General features: G+C 41.8%; 1 protein-coding gene across 2 annotated transcripts in view; it reads right to left on the bottom strand.

The window, feature by feature from the left end:
- The window catches only part of lmo3 (LIM domain only 3), a 32,459-nt gene extending 11,257 nt beyond the window's left edge, over positions 1–21,202 (bottom strand). Inside the window, exons 1-2 of one of the 2 annotated variants that reach the window (XM_079581300.1) lie at positions 21,128–21,202; positions 2,633–2,846 (exon numbers count right to left, since the gene is read on the bottom strand). In XM_079581300.1, the coding sequence (XP_079437426.1) occupies positions 2,633–2,838 (206 nt within the window). In that variant the 5' untranslated portion in view covers positions 2,839–2,846; positions 21,128–21,202. Of the gene's footprint in view, positions 1–2,632; positions 2,847–13,904; positions 14,019–21,127 lie in introns of those variants that run through there. The other variant, XM_079581299.1, reaches the window with a different exon arrangement.
- Positions 21,203–21,552: the final 350 nt, after the last annotated feature.

Here is a 21,552-nt window from a genome sequence, read left to right as displayed (position 1 = left end):
TATACATTTAAAGTATGCATGGGAGATGCCTGTGACTCAGAAACACAAGGGTCAGGGCTGGTGAGCAGCATTACTTCCTGGAGCTCCCCCCGCGGGCAGCAGTGGGAATGACCGATCCAATGTTGGAGTACAGTTTTGTGTTTGCCAAAAATGCCAAAAATAAATAATTCCAAAGAATGAGTTGCATGAAACACAAACTACATCTCTTCATCTGTCACATGAAGCTTAAGATAAAGAGTTAACTCATTATAATGTTGCTCAAGGAGAAATAAAATAGGGTGACCAGATATCCTTATTTTTAGGCCCAAGAAAAACATATTTTTGGAGTTTGGAGTGGCTGGACCGGCTCCTTGTGTCAGAGCCTTAGAGCGCACAGCAGACAGGACGGTAGAGGCTGGGATGAAAAGATGCTGCAGCTGAAAAAATCTTATCAGCTGAGCCACAGTTGTCACCAAAACTAAGAAAAGAATAAAGAAAAGTCGCCCCATATAAAGCTGCTGCCTGAAAATGAGGACCTGTCGCCCACTGCTCCTTATGTTGCCTCCTTGACAGCAAAGGATGGGTCAAACGCAGAGGACAATTTATATGGGGACAATAAAGTACACCTTTATTGGTGAAGAGCTAGTTACCACACCTGAGACAGAGGCCCCGCCCACAGGCTACGTCCGAAACCATCAAGCCTCTAAGCACAAACACTAACAACTAATCCTTAACCTTTCATGGGGTCGACTGTTAGATCTGTGCAGTTAGTGAACTAGAGCTTGAGAGATATTTGCCCAATTCGACCGTCCTTACCCAGAGGAAGGGGAAGTGACATCACCAACAGCTGTTTTTCTTCTTCTTTAAAGTTATTGGTGGAGTGCAGGCCAAACAAAAGTGCATGTCGCCCCCTAGTGTCCAACAACAACATAGTGTCCAAGCAAAATAAATCCAAATGATCCAAACATTTCCCTTTAGTGTTATTTTATTTCAGCAGATGTTTCTTAAAGCTACAGCAGCAAATGATCCATGTGGCTTAAGTTTCTACTAAATGAAAACAAAAGCATTTAATCTGTTTACTGAGTTTAGTCTTTAACCTCTTACCGCCCGCCTGAACCAAATGCATTCTGTCCTCTTTGGCCATTATATAGGCCCCTGTAACACCTTATTTGAAAGCTAAGACCAAAAACTGATTATTTTTTTCCCCCTCGCATTGTTGCTGTGTTGTGTCACCTTTTGTATGTTCTTTTTTGTGACATTTTTGTTGAGTTTTTGTCACATTTTTGTCACATTTTTGTTGAGTTTTTGTCACATTTTTGTCACATTTTTGTTGAGTTTTTGTTGAATTTTTGTCACATTTTTGTTGAACTTTTGTCACATTTTTGTTGAATTTTTGTCACATTTTTGTTGAATTTCTGTCACTTTTTTGTTGAGTTTTTGTCACATTTTTGTTGAACTTTTGTCACATTTTTGTTGAATTTTTGTCACATTTTTGTTGAACTTTTGTCACATTTTTGTTGAATTTTTGTGACATTTTTGTTGAATTTTTGTCACATTTTTGTTGAATTTTTGTGACATTTTTGTAGAATTTTTGTCACTTTTTTGTTGAATTTTTGTCACATTTTTGTTGAATTTCTGTCACATTTTTGTTGAATTTTTGTGACATTTTTGTCACATTTTTGTTGAATTTTTGTCACATTTTTGTTGCGTTTACATCCTTGTTTTCTTCTCATTTTTTGTGGCTATTTTTTGTGTTTTTTCCCAAGAAGCTTTCTGATTAGGGTAAAACCAAACTGGAGAAAATGGGATCCGTTCAGGTGGGAGTTAAGGGGTTAACACACTGACATGTGACTGAGCTGTGGTGACAACATTGTATTTTGTCACTTTTATAAAGTTTGGCTTGTGCAGAATCTTTTTTTTATTTTTTAATTGTTATTTTAGTCATTAAATGTACTCCTGTCAATCAACAGTGGTTGCGCATGAATCACTCGAGGGTGGGGCCGAGGGGGGTGGGGGGGTTTTGGCGCAGTGGCTTATGGGATGGCACATAGCTCCTAGTCACCGGTTAGTTAGCATCAGAGGTCCCTATGCTAAAGTGGCTATGATAGTTAGCATCGAGGCTCCTTTTCCTAACTCCTTCCTAACTGACAGCCCAATTCGGAAGCACCTTGTCATGGCGGACGCTTTTTTTTAAAACTTTTGGTCATCCCAATCTGGTCACCCAAAGCAAAAATGACTGTGTGATAAAACCACTCAAGAACCTGTACTTTAGTAAATGAGAAAACACCAAGTCTGAGCTCGGAGCCTTTGTGTGTTTTTTGGTGGTTTGTCCTTGTGTCTGACCGTCCTCCAGACCATCTGCAGGACGGGACTAAAATAGAGGAAGTGACCTGGATCTTTCACAATAAGAGCCAGTGATGAACGACAAAGGGGCGCCCAGGGGCTCTGTAACAGTACCAGTAGTAGCAGTAATAGTAGTAGTAGTAGAACTCATAGTAACTTGAAGAACTTTTTGAGTGTGACCAGCCCTGTCCTTCATGGATCTCAGCCTCAAAACCCAGAAGTCCAGATTGCACATCCACATGCCTTAGACCTCTCGCTCGATTCGCTGGTGCCCTTGTAACCCCGCCCCCTCGTGGCAGCAGCGACTCACCGCAGGTAGTCTCTCCGGCAGAGGATGAGGTTGGCCTTGGTGTACAGCGTGGACCCGACCTCCCCGAGCCGACAGTCGCAGCAGGCGCACTTCAGGCAGTCCTCGTGCCAGAACTTGTCCAGGGCCTTGAGGAGGAAGCGGTCCTTGATCTTTCGGTTACAGCCGGCGCAGCCCTTGGGCTTGGTGTCCGGCTGCACCGACAGCATCTGGATTCCTGCGGCGGAGAGACGAAAAAAAAACACGCTTTCACTCACGGACGGGCGACGCTGGGCCTGGACATAAAGGCAGGATGCACTGAACATACTGTAACACTCATCAAACACACTCTTCAAACTACCGTAAATGCTCTAATATCGGCCGTGGCCTTTATTTACTCAAGGGCATCTAGGACCAGGCCTTTATTGGAACCAGGCCACAGTTAGAGACAGGCCTTTATTTCTATTTGAGCAAAACGGACGACCAGGAAAACGAAGAAAAACGAGATTTGTGTCCATTTGCACCTAAAATATTAGGTTCATTTATTAATGAACATTTCAAACCCTCTCCCAGCGGCTGGAACATTGACGCCTTTTATTTTGTCGGGACAACAGGAAGTGTTTCGTTGCTGTTAGCGGAGCTTTGACATCAATGTCACTGCAGGTTTCTGTTTCGTTTTTACCGCGGACCGGATTATTTGTTGTTATCTCGTGTAAAAGGCGAGTTTAGACGGAGCGTTTGTGTTTGTGATCGATCATGAGACTGACCCGAGAGAAGACGAGACGCTCGCGCTGATGGGAGGAGTTATTTTGAGGCGTGGGACTGACCTGCACACGGAGCAGCTGGACGTGCTTTGAAGACGCGATGGAGACTTTATTAAAACCCTGGAGGGTCACACAACATTTGTTGCCCTGTTTCCAAATATCGTCACAGGAGGTTTGAAAAGTGGCTAAATCTGTGTCAAAGTTACGCTCGGATCAGCTCCTCCGCAGCGTCCCCCATCGGCCCGGGTTCCCGTTTGTTACTTCCTGCACGTGAGTTTTCATTTACACCAGTATGAGACAAATTCCTAACATGGGGAATATTTCTACAGCTATAGTTTCTAATAAAAGCCCCGGCCTGTTTTAGAGACCGGCTTTAATTTGCCTCCGCCAGCCGTGAACCCGGCCTCTGTCAGAGACCCGGCCTCTGTTAAAGACCCGGCCGCTAATGGAATACAGGCCAGTATTAGAGAATTTACAGTATATGCACCGATCTGATCTTGGTATCGGATATCGGTGCCATCCTTGTAAGAACCGACTACATAATAACACCCAATATCATAGTCAATTTGGCCAGTTTCAAATGTGAATAAATCACACAATAACTCTGTTGAGCCAATGGCGTCATAATGAGTTACCGGTAGGGATGGGCGGATCGATACCAAAGTATTGATGTATCGATAGGCAAGGCAAGGCAAGGCAAGGCAAGTTTATTTGTAGAGCACAATTCATACACAAGGCAATTCAAAGTGCTTCACAGTTGAAAACAAATAGAATCAATAAAAACATCAACATAAAATTAATCAATTACAGTAAAAGGCAAGAGTGCAGATAAAATACTTTCAGTCATATGCATTGGTAAAAAGAACTGTTTTCAGCCTGGATTTGAACATTGTCAGAGTCGAGGCCTGTCTCACATCCTCGTGAAGACTGTTCCAGATTTTAGCTGCATGAAACTGAAACGCAGCCTCACCGTGTTTATTATTGACTCTGGGAACCACCAGGAGGCCCCTCCCTGAAGTTCTCAGGGCCCGAGATGGTTCATACGGCTCTAACATGTCAGAGATGTACTTTGGAGCTAAACCATGAAAAGACTTGTAGACAAGTAGAGCTGTTTTAAAGTCTATTCTCTGAGTGACAGGAAGCCAGTGCAGCGACCGGAGCACTGGACTAATATGGTCGTATTTCCTGGTTCTTGTCAGGACTCGAGCAGCAGCGTTCTGGATGTACTGTAGCTCTGACAGCTCGTTTAGAGAGGCCAGTGAGCAGCCGTTACAGGAGTCTAACCTGCTGGAGACAAATGCATGTTTTTCAGATGGTAAAAAGCTGCTGATGTTATTGCTTTGATGTGGCTGTTTAAGTTCAGGTCTGAGTCCATGATCACTCCTAGATTTCTAACCTGATTTTTTGGTTTTAGAGAGAGAGACTCAAGGTGACTGATAACACTTTGTCTTTGTGCCTGTGGGCCAAAAACAATGATCTCAGTTTTGTCTGCATTTAGCTGGAGAAAGTTGTTTTGCATCCACAAACTGATCTGTTGGATGCAGTGACAGAGTGTATCTACAGGCCCATGTTCACCAGCCGTCAGTGACACGTAGATTTGAGTGTCATCTGCATAGTTGTGGTACGACACATTGTTGCTGTTTATTAGCTGACCCAATGGAAGCATGTACAAGTTGAATAAGAGGGGTCCCAAGATTGACCCCTGGGGGACTCCACAGGTCATGGCAATTTTGTCTGAGACACAGTTATTTTGTCTGAGACACGATACCAAAAAGCTACTTTTTAAGTATCGATATTGGGCAAAAATATCAATGGTTTACATCAGACCATGAAGAAGTGGGACGTTCGAAATGTATTAGTAAAGTTCAGAATGAATTGGGACATAATGTAACTGACTATAGTACAGAGTGGCCCACACAGACCGAGCAGCTGAGTTTTACAGGGGCTTGTGTGCTTTTTGTGATTTCTTTGGGGGGTTTTTTGTGCACGCGGCGGGGGTTGGTGGGGGGGGGAGGAGGAGGCGGGGCGCGCCGGGGGGTTTGCGAGGAGTGGGAGGGTCCCCGGCTCATTGTTAAAGCCGCCGCTGCTCTTTTCTCCAGCGCCTCGGAGTTAAACCTTTGACAATGTGGCGCAGATTAGTATTCCCCGGGCGCCGTCCCTGCCCCCCTCCCACACACACAAACACACACACACACACACTCACACACACACACACACACACACACACACACACACACACACACACTCGGCAGCTGGAAGCGTCAGATGGAAACGCACTCCTGTTCTTAGTGATTTTCGATGATTTCTGTCACTGTTGGGTCTGTTTTATGGATAAACAAGCGGCCACAAGTGCAGAGGGAAGAACATCACATCCATAAAGTCCTTTGTTAAAGTTCAAAGGGCCTAAAGAGGAAAAAAAACGTATGGTATAGGTTATAAACAAGTCCGCATGCACTGCAAAAAGTATTTAACTAGATCAGTATAAACATCTCAATTTGAGCAAAATAATCCAAATTTGAGTTGTTTTGACTAGTTAAGAAGTTCTAGGGCGTTTGTTCGAGATTATTTCACTTGTTTTGAGATGTTTCGGACTCGTTTCGATGCATTTCGTCCTTATTTCAGGTCATTTTCTTTGCATTGTGACAAAAATGTGACAAAAAAATGACAAAAAATTGATTTAAAAAAATACAAAAAATAACCAAAAAAAAATACAAAAAATAACCAAAAAAAAATACAAAAAAAATACAAAAAATTACAAAAATATGACCAAAAAATAAAAAAATGTGACAAAAAATGTGACAAAAAAATACAAAAAATGACAAAAAATGTGACAAAAAATGACAAAAAATTGATTTAAAAAAATACAAAAAATGATCAAAAAATTACAAAAAATGTGACAAAAAATAACCCAAAAAATACAAAAAAAATACAAAAAATTACAAAAATATGACCAAAAAATTACAAAAAGTGACAAAAAATGTGACAAAAAAATACAAAAAATGTATTTAAAAAAATACAAAAAAATTACTAAAAAATGTGACAAAAAAAAAAAAAGACATAAAATTGATTTTAAAAAATGATTTTAAAAAATGAAAATTGGTCTTATCTCATTGACAGTTTTACTTTCTTATTTCAAAGCGAGATTTACCCTAGAACTGGTCTGAAATGTCCTCAAACAAGCAAAGTAAACTTGGTCCGATCAGGAAAAGTGTCTAAATGAGTGAAAACCGCTCAAAACGAGATACATTTCCTCAATTCAAGTCATTTAAGCCAATGCTTGATATTCACTTTTTGTAGTGTTGTGGGGGGACAATTTTAGCCCAAAGTAAAGCAGCACTTTCCACAAATACTGCGCTACAAAAAGTAAATATCAAGCATTGGCTTAAATGACTTGAATTGAGGAAATGTATCTTTCCTTTGCTTGTTTGAGGACATTTCAGACCAGTTCTAAGGTAAATCTCGCTTGAAATAAGAAAGTAAAATTGCCAATGAGATAAGACCAATTTTCTTCCCCCATTGGCAAAGAAAATGACCTGAAATAAGGACGAAATGTATCGAAACGAGTCAGAAACATCTCAGAACAAGTGAAATAATCTCGGACAAATGCCCAAGAACTTCTTAACTAGTCAAAACAACTCAAATTTGGATTATTATGCTCAAATTGGGATGTTTATACTGATCTAGTGTGTAATGTTGTAAGTGGGTGATCTGTTTGGAATTAAGGCGACACACTGCAGGTGAATAGGGAAAATAATAACAATTTAGTGATATCAACTTCTGCTGTTGATTACTGATATGAGAAAATCATACAAAAATAGTCAAAATTGCCTATATTTTCAGCCACAAAATCTAAATAATGGATCGACCGAGGTTTAAATTTATTGGATGTTCATTAGTGAAAAAATCTAGGTGGTGAGGTCATGGCGATGTTGTAGCCACTTCCTGGATATCTCCGCCTTGCTAGCGACAAAACGTCATAAAATTAGCATCGGACAGAGTAAGTTTTGTCATTTTTATACTCTGACATAAAAACTAAGATCTTAAGGGAGAAAACTAGCTAAAAATCTCCACTTTGACCACAGCATGAAATATCGATGTTTCGCCTTAAGTAACTAGCATTAGTATTTCTCATATTTTACAGTACTTTAACTATAAAAATGTTAAAGTACTCTCTAATGTGTGCAATAATATTTCTAAAAAATAATCTTGAGCCAGAGGTTCAATGCTGGAGGTCCGGATCAGGGCCAGGGGCCATAATCCTCCATGGCACATCTCATAACTCATGCCCCTAGAGGCCAAAAGCGCCACTGCAGGTGTTGTAGCATGGTTGCATTTTCTTTTCTTTTTTACTCATTAATTGTCCGTGAGAGTAAATACTACACCGACAAAATTGACAAAGGGATACTGTACATCCATGGAGATCATTTTTGTCACTCAAACTGATATGGTTACAGTTAAGAACGACAATGTAATGTTAGTTGTGTTTCACTCACACAGATCTCACACATATTTTTAGAAACTAGAAGGTCTTGGCTTTTAAATGAGGTATCACATTGGCATATATGCTGTATGCTGATATAAATAATTGTTAACCCTAACCCTAATCCTATCCCCAACCCTAAATTGGTAGACAACAGGTTAAGTGACGCTAGCCCGTAGTTAGCTTTGCCCGCTAGCCTGTTAGCTTCTTCTTTGTGTTTCCATTAGTGTGTATTGGGGCCTCCGGGTCAGAACGGGGAAAGCTGCAAATGTGGTTTTCTGGCCAGAGACGCCAGGGGGAGATTAACACTTGTATAACACTTGTACAACCCCCCAGAGGGATGACGGAAAGTATTTGTTAAGGTAAACAAGTCACTTAGTACTGCTTTAAAGTTTCACGGCACGTTGTTGCAAGATGTGATTTTGCCGATCGACAGCATTAGCCACTGTTAGCATAACATTAGCCACCTTAGCTTCCCTTCAATGCCTGATCCCAGCAGATTTCGGAAACTAACTCTATCATAGCTCTTCCATTCCTTGCGCATTCCTGGATATTTGGGAGCCGAGATTGACTTACTTTAAGAAATAAGTTCTTATTTTTTTCCTAAAAAGTAATAATGTTTTGACGAGCAAAGTTTTCTTGAGAAAAAAAATCTTATTTTAGGAAATAAAATCTAGACATTTCTTGTTCAGATAAATTTGCTAAAAAACATGCACATTTTTCTTGTGGCAAGAAAGAAAAACTTTTTGAATCTTCTTCAGTTTTAGACAAAGAATATTTTTCTTATTTTAAGAAAAATTAAGATCAACAACTCTTAATGTAAGAACTGATTCTCACAGAGAGAAAATACATTTCATTCTTTAAAGTGGGCGGCTCGGTGGCACAGCGGTTAGAGCCTCAGCTTCACAGTTTGAAGGTCATGGGTTCGATTCCCACCAGGACGGGGCCTTTCTGTGTGGAGCATGTTCTCCCCGTGTCTACCACTAAAAACATGTACAATAGGTGAATCCTCCAGCAGGTGATTCTGACCATCAGCCTGGCTCCACATCATGGAGACGGGTCTCCGGGCGCAGACAATACTTTCCTTAAATATTAGTATTTATTAAGAACATTTTGCTCAAAAATGTGAGTAATTCAGAACATTTTACTTAAATCAAGCAACATTTCAGTAAAATACTGCCTAAAAGAAATGTCTAAGCTCATCAATCAGCTACGGAAAAAAAAAAAAATGGAATCGAAAATTGAGATTGATCGAGATTGTCCAGCCCAAAACTTCATACAGTTTGTTTTCTCAAAACCAGATCTCAAAAACACTCTCACTTACCCTGGCCTATTGCACATGTTTTTAGTGGTAGGGGAAACTGTACTACCCTCAGGAAACCTACACAGACATGGTGAGAACATGCAAACTCCACAAAAAGGCCAGGGATTGACCTTCTTCCGGGGTCTCCAGCCCTTTGTAGGTAGCCCGCAAAACACTTTCTACACTTTCCGCATTTTCTTTTTCTTATGAACACACTGAACACAATTTGCTAAGATTTTGGGCAATATAGCGAAGTACTAGCCTGGTTTTACCCGACCTTCGTACTCATTTTGTTTCATACAAGGGTCTGGACCATGCTAACCTCCCATACAGCCACCGGGTCACTAAAAGTTCAACGACACACAAATATCAAGTTTGTCTTTTTACATTAAAAGGGCTGCAAAAGTACTTTATGATTTCAAAACGGCCGTCATTACTTGATATCTTTACATGTAACAACATTAGAGTAAGATATAACGCCTGCTGCAGTTAACGTCTTTCCACCCGCCTGAACCAAATGCATTCTGTCCTCTTTGGCCATTATATCGGTCTGTGTAACACCTCATTTGAAAGCTAAGACCCACAAAACTGATCTTTTTCTTCTCGTTGCTGTGTTGTGTCACCTTTTTTATGTTTTTTTTTTGTTTTTTTGTTTTTTTGTTTAGAGCTTAGAGTTTTTGTAATTTTTTTGTAATTTTTTTGTTGAGTTTTTGTAGAATTTTTGTAATTTTTTTGTCACATTTTTGCTGAATTTTTGTCACATTTTTACTGAGTTTTTGCTGAATTTTTGTTGGGTTTTTGTCACATTTTTGCTGAATTTTTGTTGGGTTTTTGTCACATTTTTGCTGAATTTTTGTCACATTTTTGTTGAATTTTTGCTGAGTTTTTGTCACATTTTTGTAGAATTTTTGTAGAATTTTTGTCACATTTTTGTCACATTTTTGCTGAATTTTTGTTGAGTTTTTGTCACATTTTTACTGAGTTTTTGCTGAATTTTAGTCACATTTTTGTCACATTTTTGCTGAATTTTTGTCACATTTTTGCTGAATTTTTGTCACATTTTTTTTGTAGTTTTTGTCATTTTTGTGTTTTTGTGTTGTCCCTGAGCTTAGACGAGTTGATGCGTACCTGTCTAGTCTTTGTGTGTGCCCTCAGCCACGCAAAACGACCAAGGACGTTGTTAGCATTTGGCCTCTCCCAGTATATTCCTATAGCTCCAAAGCGGGGTGAAGTTCCGCGGGCACAAAGACCAGACAGGTACGTATCAACTCGTCTAAGCTCAGGTAAGAACATATCTCAGTTGGATAAACGGTGGCCTGTTCCTTTAAGCCAAACTGTGAGAGTCTGTGATTTTTTCCTGGCGGCCCATCAGGGAACGTCCCGGCTCTCCCGATTACCCCGACACTGCATTTCTTTACCGTCAACGCTTGAGTAACAAATGTCGTGTTGATGTCACCACTCATCTGCTGCTACGCTGTGACATCATCTGCATAACCTGTAGCCATAACTGGTTTGGGAATATGTTGCGGCCTTTCGCTCCTCACTCTCAGACAGTATAGATTTGAAGTGGGACACTGCAGCAGAAACCCACATTTGGGGCCAGTTTGCTTCCTTTAACCCCTTAACTCCCACCTGAACTGAGCACATTTTCTCCAGAGACAAAACAATGATGGAAATGTGACAAAAAAGTGAGAAAACATTGACGAAAAAGTGACAAAAAATTGATGAAAAAGTGGCAAAAATGTCACAAGAAATTGACAAAAAATGGACAAAAAAAATGACAAAAAATGGATAAAAAATTGACGAAAAAATGGATAAAAAATGACCAAATAAATGACCAAAAAATTACAAAAATGAGTTGAATACCCAACAAAAAAATGATGTAAAAAAATCTGATGACGTGAGGAAAAAGATCCTCTCGGTTCAGTCCTACAAACTCCACATTTTACAGGCTTGGACTTAAATAGACTAGGCGTTTTTGAAGGGTTTTTCAAAAGGTCTGATTTATATGAAAAACTATGATATCCAAATCCATGTATTTAACCTCTTAACTCCCGCCTGAACCGAGAGGATCTTTTTCCTCACGTCATCAGATTTTTTTTTTCCATCATTTTTTTGTTGGGTATTCAACTCATTTTTGTAACTTTTTTGTCACATTTTTGGCATTTTTTTCGTCAATTTTGTATCAATTTTGTATCATTTTTTTGTCATTTTTTGCAATTTTTTTGTCAAAATGTTATCACATTTTTGTCACTTTTTGTTCATTTTTTTTGTCATTTTTTGTCATTTTTTTGTCAAATTTTTGTAATTTTTTAGTCCATTTCTTGTCAATTTCTAGTGGCATTTTTGTGACATTTTTGCCACTTTTTCATCAATTTTTTGTGACTTTTTTGTCAACGTTTTCTCACTTTTTTGTCACATTTCCATCATTGTTTTCGTCTCAGTTTTGTTGCTATTTTCACAGCTTTTTTCCAGAAGCTTTTGGATTGGGGTAAAGCCAAACTGGAGAAAATGTGCTCGGTTCAGGTGGGAGTTAAGGGGTTAAACAGGGGTTTATCGATCAATGATTCCGTTGTTGTTGGCGAAAACTGTAATTGAAGTCACGCTAATACGCCAATAATCTATATAATCTAAACTACTACGGCAGGGGTAGGCAACGTCAGGCTCGGGGGCCAAATCCGGCCCTCCAGCATAGAACCTTTGGCCCCAAGAGAATTTGATGAATATTATTAAGCAAATAAGAGATCAAACACCTGTTAAAGTCGGGGGGGAGATGAGCCTGTTTTTGCTTTGGAGGTTAGTGTGTAAAAACAGTATCATATAAATACAAAATGTTACTATTCATAGACATTTTCGACTTAACCCATGCCTGAAAGGCGCACATTTTTGGCTTTACCCTAATCTAAAATCTTCTTGAAAAAAAGCATCAGAATGGTGTCAAAAATGTGAATGAAAACACAACAACGCTGTGACGAAAAAGCTACAAAAAACTTAACAAAAGAGCGACAAAAACATGGAAGAAAAGCAACAATAACACAACAAAAAAAGTGACTGAAGAGCGAGAATGAAGTGATGGGAAAACAGGACAAAAAAACCTGCAAAAAAAAAATGTGACACTGGCTCTAGGGCCACCGGTCCCGCCTTAACCGAGCTTTACCCAAATCTAAACGCAAAAAAAAGAAAAGCATCGAAATAGCGAGAAAAAGAGGATGAAAACGAAGCAAAAATGTGCCGGAAAAGCAACAAAAAAGTGACGAAAATACAATGAAAAGGCAACAAAAACATGAGAAAACACGGACAAGTTTCCATCACTCTTGTAGGTCTTAGCTTTCAAATGAGGCGTTACATTGTTGCTCTCCAGTCGAGAAGCTTTTAGATTTGGGTAAAAAATATGAATCTAAAAGGAATGTATGGCGTACCACAAGGTTCAATTTTGGGACCAATATTATTTATTATTTATATGAATGATTTTGCTTCTGTTTCTACGACCACCTTTCCAGTTCTTTTTGCTGATGATACCAATAAATTAAAAAATATAGATTTGTGGAAGTGTCACAATAACCGAGAGGATCTTTTTCCTCACGTCATCAGATTTTTTTTTTCCATCATTTTTTTGTTGGGTGTTCAACTCATTTTTGTAACTTTTTTGTCATTTTTTTTGTCATTTTTTGTCACATTTTTGTCATTTTTTTGGTCATTTTTTTGTCACATTTTTGTCACATTTTTTTCATTTTTTTGTCAATTTTCTTTCATTTTTTTGTCAAATTTTTGTCATTTTTTCGTCAATTTTTTATCATATTTTTGTCATTTTTTTTGTCTTTTTTTTAATCATTTTTTGTCATATTTTTGTCATATTTTTGTCATTTTTTTGTCATTTTTTGTCAAATTTTTGTCATTTTTTCGTCAATTTTTTATCACATTTTTGTGAAATTTTGTCATTTTTTGTCACATTTTCTTCATTTTTTTTGTCATGTTTTTTGTCATTTTTTTGGTCATTTTTGGTCACATTTTGTCATTTTTTTGGTCAAATTTATATCACATTTTTGTCACATTTTGTCATTTTTTTGTCAAAATGTGACAAACTTGGCCCAAGTTTACGCTAACTTGGGCCAGGCTGGTCAGAGTCCAGGGCTGTTTTACCGTCCCAGTCCACTCCTGCTTTGGGCTTTAATGGTTCACCCCCGGTAATTCGGCAATGATAAAAATCGGCCCTCCACGACACAAACTTGCCTACCCCTGTACTACGGCAACAGCAATAAGTGATATCTCTGAATGTGCATGTTTTTTCCACCTGCAGCGTCTCCTCGTGCGTTTGGGGACGAGCGCAAACGAAACAAGTCCGTCCATGTCCCACCAAACTGTTCCCGGGTCCCACCACCGGACACAAAGACCCCCTCAGCGCGCGGACGGCGACACGCACCGACGAGATTTCGGTGACATTTGGCCTTTTTCCTAATGACTGTTGCCATGGCAGCGGCGAGGCAAAAAAAAAAAGGCCAATCACGGTCCGCGCGCTCGCACCGCATCGATCCGAAAAACCCCCCGAGCGGCGAAACCGAAAGCGACGCGCTGCCCCCCCGTTATGCACCCGCCGCGCAGCCGGTGCGTCCCGGAGCGGTCACGGCGGCGGCGCGGGGTCAGCTGCGGACACGGAGCTCCGCGCACGCACACACACACACACACACACACACACACACACACACACACACACACACACACACTGGGAGAGAGAAAAGAGTCAGCCCTTACCGAAACCTTTGTCCCTTTTCTGCATTGGGGCTGGAGCCGATCAGCTGCATGCGCCTGAACCGCAGGGGTGGGGGGGGAAAGGGGGGGGCTTTGTTTGAGGCAGCGGGGCTTCGGGAGACGGACTGGAGACGCTCACGGAGGACGCGCCGAGGACCCGCGGCGGCAGGAGCCCGGGAGAGCCGCAGTGGAACGGCGCGGGGACGCGATGTGGGAGGGAGAAAAGGGGATGCGCGCGGTTCGCCTCGCGCTCCAGCGTCTGCGTCTGCCACACACGGCTGGTGCGGGGTCCCTCACACGCACAGCTCACGCGCACATCCCGCCCTCCTCCTCTGCGTGCGCCAATCACAGCCGCGGCGCGCAGCACGGGCTCGTTACGTACATTACGCACGGACAGAGCGCAGCGGACGCAACACACAACTGGAAATCCCGACACTGAGCAGCATTTCCATGATCCAAACCGATTTTTAAGGATGAATGAACGAGATTAAGAATTATATGGACTCTGCAAAACACCGGACTAACAAAAAGGCGCAACATTTCATTCATGTTTATCCAGAATTATTATCTTAACATTAAAAAGCATTCAAGGTCATTGAATGGGTTGTGCCAAAGTTGAAGCCTTGAAAATCACATCTTACTACGGTGGTGATGCCGTGACACTAGATCATGTATGCCGGGGGTCGGCAACATCAGGTCCGAGGGCCAAATCCGGCCCTTCAGTGCAGAACCTCTGGCCCCCATGATGATTTTGAGAAATATTATTATTTAAGTAAGGGATAATGTATAGAACGCTGGTCATTATCAGGGAAATAAGTACCGACAGGGCGAACCGGACCCCGACGCGAAGCGGAGGGTCTTGTTTCGCCCTGAAGGTTATTTCCCCGATAATGACCAGCGTTCTATACATTTTCCCGCTTATTATTCGGCCATTTGCCAACTGAACACACACAACATAAACTTTGTACACTTTTATGAAGGTCGAAAGGTTTACCGTGGCGACGGTGGCGCAGATGGCAGTGCGGGTCGTCTCATGATCAGAAGGTCAGGGGTTTGATTCCCACCTCCTGAAAGTGCACACTGTCGTTGTGTCCTTGGGCAAGACACTTCACACATTGCCCCCAGTGTCTGCGTACATTGGTGTATGAATGAGAGTATGAATGGATGAGTGGATCTTTGCTGTAAAGCGCTTTGAGTGCCTGATGTAGGTGGAAAAGCGCTATATAAGTTGAGACCATTTATGTAATGACTTCCGCGACAAAATGTTCCCAAAAGTTTGCGCGTTGCTCGGCAACGTTTTGCTAGGCTAGAAGCAGCAAGGCTAGCAGCTAGCCTAGCTACTTAGTTGAAGGCGCAGTTGGAGGAATGGTGGTGATACTCTAGGTAAGTTGAAAGTCAGACTCACGCTAACTTCACGAGCGATTCCCCGACTTCTCTCTCAGTGACGGGACAGATAGTGTCGCTGCTACGTACGCGCGGAGTGATATGAAAGCACCAACTCTGTTGCCATTGGCAGCGTCATTATTTTTTTCAGACGTCCTTTATCAGAAAATAATGACCGGTAGAACGTTGGGAAATCCCATTCAAATCAACGGAGCTTCTACTTACTTTGTGAAGAGCCGTATAATAAATATATTATAATTTATGGCAGAATATCTCACTAGGTTATATATAATGTGTTTACTTCCACGTCTTCAAACGTGCATGAAGCTGCTTCAATTTAAAAAACAGGAAAGAATTCCACACGTGTCCAGCAGTGTGGAGTTCTACTGGGCACTGACATTATAAGAGATCAAGGTATAAACAGCATGTTATAGCCACGTGGTAAATGGTCAGTCTGGCTCAGGGCGGCTGTGGCCACAATAGTAACTTACTGCCATCGAATGTGGACCCAATGAAAAAAAAAAAAAAGAGTGGAAAAAGAGTGGTGCGCACTGAATGGGTGCTGCTGCCGGATGCTCTCTCATCATCTCTCATCGAATGCAATTTCTCCATCTGTGAGATCAATAAAGTACCATCTTATCTTATCTTATCTTAATGAGTTCATGTAGCACTTTGAGAAACATGTGACACAGGCTGATGAAGCACAATAAGTGTAAGATGTTGTTATTTATTAAATATTATGAGATAATATTGAAGCCATTTAAATACTGAACCAGCATCAATAACAAAGTAAGAGGACATGTACACCTTTTGGGTAGTTGTACCGTTTTGAGTACATTTTTCAGCCTGTACTTTTACTTGAGTGATGTGATTGTGATTGGCTCCATCTGGACTGATGTCCGTGACTGAGCACAGCACTGTCCTGCAGTCCTTCTGTCTCTCTCTCCTCCGCTGTTCACGCACTGAGACCCAGCTCTGAGCTCAAAGAGAGCGAGGCTCACATTGGCTCCTCGGGCACATGTCCCGCCTCCTGTGCGTGCTGATTGGCTGTCTACTCACGAGCGTCTGACCCTGTGTGGCTCTGTTTTTAACGCGGTGCTACAGACTCAGCCAGGGCCTTCGAGGTTCACTCACTCAAACACATGTAAAGTGATGACAACAGGTTATGGATAAAACTGCCTTTTTATGGCATTTCTTCACCAAAGGATGAATCAACACAACACAAACCAAAGCAGCAGTGACTCCGCCCCAAACACAAACCTCTGAGTGCACTCGTACACGGAGCGCATTATAACATGGAAACATGCGGCTGTTTTTATGCAATGTTTTGTTGACAGAGTGAGACACTCAGCACAGCTGACACGAAGAGACTCTTCTCCTGTCCTGGGCCAAGTGCGTCCCACTCTCTGCGTCCCAGTGTGAGGAAGGGGCACACAATATCTGTGATCAATAAAGCCACTTCATTTCGCCTCGTACGGACATTTCACAAGAGGAATATTTTTTATCCAGTTTAGTTGAGCTGCACTTCTGACTGGAACATCTTGCCCATGTGCACTTAGATTAGCAGTTTTCCCAGGTGAGGAAAATGAAGGGGAAGCTCTGAGACACAGCAGGTTCTGGGACACACACTGTCATTGTGCGTCGAATTCTGATTGGCTGTCTCATCGAACATGTGACTAAAATCGCATTGATGAGTATTGTAATTTTGCAAATGACTTGGAAACAGCTCTACAGCTGTACTTGTCCTACCTGAGTACAATATCAGCCATGTAAATGTACTTTTACTTGAGTACACATTTTCTGTGCACTTTCCATCACTGGTCACAGAGTAGAAGCCAGATTCTATATTTGATCCATAGATCAAAAGTGAAATACTAGGCCATTCTTTATGTGCAACTTGCAAAAAAACAACAACATTGTGTCGTGGTGAAGAGGGAGCTGAATCGGGGCAAAGCTCTCGATTTATCGATCGATCTACGTTCCCACCCTCACCTATGGTCATGAGATTTGGGTCATGACCGAAAGGACGAGATCGCGAATACAAGCGGCCGAAATGAGTTTCCTTCGCAGGGTGGCTGGGCGCACCCTTCGAGATCGGGTGAGGAGCTCAGTTACCCGGGAGGAGCTCGGAGTAGAGTCGCTGCTCCTTCACGTCGAAAGGAGCAGCTGAGGTGGCTCGGGCATCTGTTCCCGGATGCCTCCTGGTCGCCTCCCGCGGGAGGTGTTCCAGGCATGTCCTAGTGGGACAAGGCCTCGTGGAAGACCCAGGACACGGTGGTGGGACTATGTCTCCGAGCTGGCCTGGTGTCGCCTCGGGGTCAGAACAGCTGGAGGAAGTGTGTGTGGATCGGGAAGTTTGGGCATCTCTGCTGAGACTGCTGCCCCCTCGACCCGGCCCCGGATAAAGCGGAAGAAAATGGATGGATGGAAAAAAAAACATACCCATAATAATCTGTGTCCATAAAGCCAAATGTGTCCAGGTTGTCATTGAAAACTCTAAACCCACCTGTTTAAATGAAGAACTTGTAGGAAGAACTCGGGCTGGATGATTGTACGATAAAAAACAAACTTTTGAGCTATTTTGTTGGAGAGATCGCAACAGGGCCACTGCAACCCCACCACCCAAAAAAGTGGGACGAGCCGGGGTATAGCCCATCAAACACACCCTCAAAACGACACCAAAAAATAACAGTAGACATGAATAACTGAGTCTAGATCAAATGTATTTCGTTGTTGGTGCCTCAGAACCCGAGTTTCTCCGTTCCGCGTCATTTCTTTCACTCTTCTTCCTCATCGTTGTCATTGAACATGAGGCCGTTTGTATTGTATTTATATTGTAATCCAGTGCAACACCATTCATACAGACTCAACAAACAAACAAGGGATGTCAACCACAGTCAAGGTACAGAGTGCGATACAGATACAGACACAGACACATAGGGCCCGATCTTGTGCATCAAAACGCAGACGATAGCGTGACATTTTGCCTCAGTAGGAGCCACTTTGTGATCTTGCCACTCCAGACTTAGCGCATTTAAGTGGGTGGAGACACAGACATTTCCTTTTTGCACGCTAGATGTTATCAGTTTTATCAGTTATGGGGCAGGATTTTATTCACGTAAACATCAGCCATTGTCATTTTAGATGATTGAAATCAAAAAAAGTGTGCCGGTCATCGATTGCTTCTTAGACATTGTGCATTATCTGTCTTGCATTAAAGTCTTTTGAAATGAGCGGATACCAAAGACTCGGCTCTCAGTAAAGAGCCGTAGATCCCACCGCTATGTGAACAATTTCTTGGCAACGTCGCCTGCGCTGCTGTGAAACCCTCGTCGTTTTATTCCACACGTCAGAGACTGCATGAACACCTGCTAAAGTCCTCAGAGGACAATCGAGCAAAAGCAAAAGCAAGAGACTTTCGCAGAAACCTTGAAGAAGAAAATCAACTTTTTATCGACGATGACGTGTCTTTTTATAGTTGACTTGACGTAGAACTTAAAGTAAACATCAGTAACTTCTTGCTTGCTGTGATTGCTTTGCAGACTTCCTTTTTTCGACATTTTTCGGCCGTTTTACAACAAAATCAATAAAGCTGCTTCTAGTTGTCGAGCAAAGTTAACCCCGCCCGGTCACGACACGATTGGCTCGAACCACCGGTCAAACGTTTCACACAAATATGAGCTTTCATTGTCAGCTAAGGGATCACACATGATCAGTGCAGGACACCACTCTCTGAGACGGGGACAAGCCCAGGAGGCGGTGCACCGTTTCAGATGATCAGAGGAGACAGAGGGCAGCTACAGTTTCTCCATCCTCCAAGGTCATGCGGGTGGAGTGGCTGAAGGACAACGAGATCATCGACCCGGCCGAGGACAGGAACTTCTACATCACCGTGGACACAACCTGATCATCAAGCAGGCGCGTCTGTCCGACACAGCCAACTACACCTGTGTGGCCAAGAACATCGTGGCCAAGCGCAAGAGCTCCACCGCCGTGGTCATCGTCTCCGGATTTCCCATCAACCAGTGCTCCTCCTGTGACCAAAGCAGTGAAGATGGCGGCCGCAACACAACGATCTTTCACCAAAGAAAAAAAAAAGAGTGGTGCGCACTGAATGGGTGCTGCTGCCGGATGCTCTCTCATCGAATGCAATTTCTCCATCTGTGAGATCAATAAAGTACCATCTCTTATCTTATCTTATCATACGACTTAACACATTGAGGCTTCGCTGTTTTGGGGGGATTTAGCCGCCAACAATCCAGACCATTTTTCATGATATTTGCAGCAACACATTGTATTCTGTGTTATAGCTATGGACATATGCTGTGGCCCGTTTGAAAGACGGGATTCTAAGCTCTCCGTAGGTGAAAACGGTTTGATTCTACGTGCCTCGGTTCCTGAGAAATCTAAGCTAAACAGAGGCTAGTTTTGATCAAAATCTTTTCTTCACGTGTGCATTTAAACAGCCTGGTTCTCGGATTGAAGACTTTAACAGGATGTTTCTCAGCCGTCCTTGGACCGATTTTGACCATTTAAAAACTCAGAGAAACGTTACAATCTCAACTTTTTTCGATTTCGATCTTGACATGGGAACCTGCTCTGCGTAGAAGTGTCGGCTTTACACCACGCCCCCTCGGACTAAAAAAAATGAAAGAAAGGAAACCCAGTAATATACATTAAACGTCCAGATCGTGACTTTTCACAAGTTTCTGATCCATTTATTTCACTTCTGTTCGTCACAGAGCAGCCGAAATCACACAAAGGGTGTATTAGAGTCTAGTTTAGTAATAATGAAAATATATATTAACCTCTTTACTCCCGCCTGAACCGAGAGGATCTTTTTCCTCACGTTATTCTTTTCCATCATTTTTTTGTGGGGTGTTCAACTCATTTTTGTCATATTTTGCCACTTTTTCATCCATTTTTTGTCATTTTTTCTTCAATTTTTTGTCAATTTATTGTGACATTTTTGCCACTTTTTCATCCAGTTTTGTCATTTTTTCTCACATTTTTTCTCACATTTTTTCTCACATTTTTGTCTTTCTTTTAAATTATTTTTTTGTCAAATGTTTGTAATTTTTTTGTCAAATTTTAATCACATTTTTGTAATTCTTTTTGTCACATTTTGTCAATTTTTGTTCATGTTTTCGTCAATTTTTTAATCAAATTTTTGTCCTTTTTTTGTCACATTTTGTCATTTTTTCTTCCATTTTTTGTCAATTTCTTGTGACATTTTTGCCACTTTTTTATCCATTTTTCGTCACTTTTTTGTCATTTTAAAAAAAAAAATTGTCAATTTTTTGTCATTTTTTGTCATTTTTTCATAAATTTTTCTCACATTTTTGTCTTTTTTAATTTATTTTTTTGTCAATTTTTTGTTATTTTTTTATCACATTTTGTCACATTTTTGTCATTTTTTTTGTCACATTTTTGTCAATTTCTTCAAATTTTTGTCATTTTTTGGTCACATTTTTGTCATTTTTTCTTAAATTTTTTGTCACTTTTTCATCCATTTTTGTCACTTTTTCATCCATTTTCCATCACTTTTTCATCAATGTTTTCTCACTTTTTTGCCCCATTTCCATCCTTCTCTTCGTCTCAGTTCTGTCGCTTTTATCCCACCTTTTTCCCAGAAGCTTTTGGCCTGGGGTAAAGCCAAACTGGAGAAAAAGTGCTCCGTTCAGGTGGGAGTTAAGGGGTTAAAAGCACTCAACATGTATTAATAATGAATTTTAGACCTTTTGCATAAACTCCAGCATTCTTTCAAAACTCCATCAGAAACTTCACACCCGTTTGTTCTGGTGAAACTAAAAAAAAAGCACACGGATCAACCGGACACGTACCTGACGCGCGGCCAAAGTCCCTCAAAAACGTCCCGTCTCCGTGCTCTCTGCGCTCGACCTCCGGCTCATGTTTGTCCCACTTCCCCCGGCCTCTTCCTTCCTACAAGCGTGCGCGTTTGCCTTCCTAAGCAGGCAGCAGCCCCCTCTCCGTGTCCGTCCGCCCAGCTCTGCCCGCGCTCCCGTTATTTAAGCCGGGGCGGCGCGCTTCCTCTTCGCTCCTGACAGCGCGTGTGTCTCTAATGGCGCTCGTTAGGCTCTACTTACAGATGTTCTCTTAACATAATTGATCCGAGAGCGCGGGCCTCTATTCCCCCGCTCCCAATTATGGCGCGGTAATTAGATCCCCAACCTCCAGCCCTCGCGCCGTTCCCCCCTCCTCCCCCCCTAAAAATCAAAGCACATCTTCCTCTCACGCTTTACCCACC

This window comes from Gobius niger (assembly GCF_951799975.1).
Source record: "Gobius niger genome assembly, chromosome: 22".
Taxonomy (NCBI): Eukaryota; Metazoa; Chordata; class Actinopteri; order Gobiiformes; family Gobiidae; genus Gobius; species Gobius niger.
This window is presented reverse-complemented; position numbering and strand designations above follow the sequence as displayed.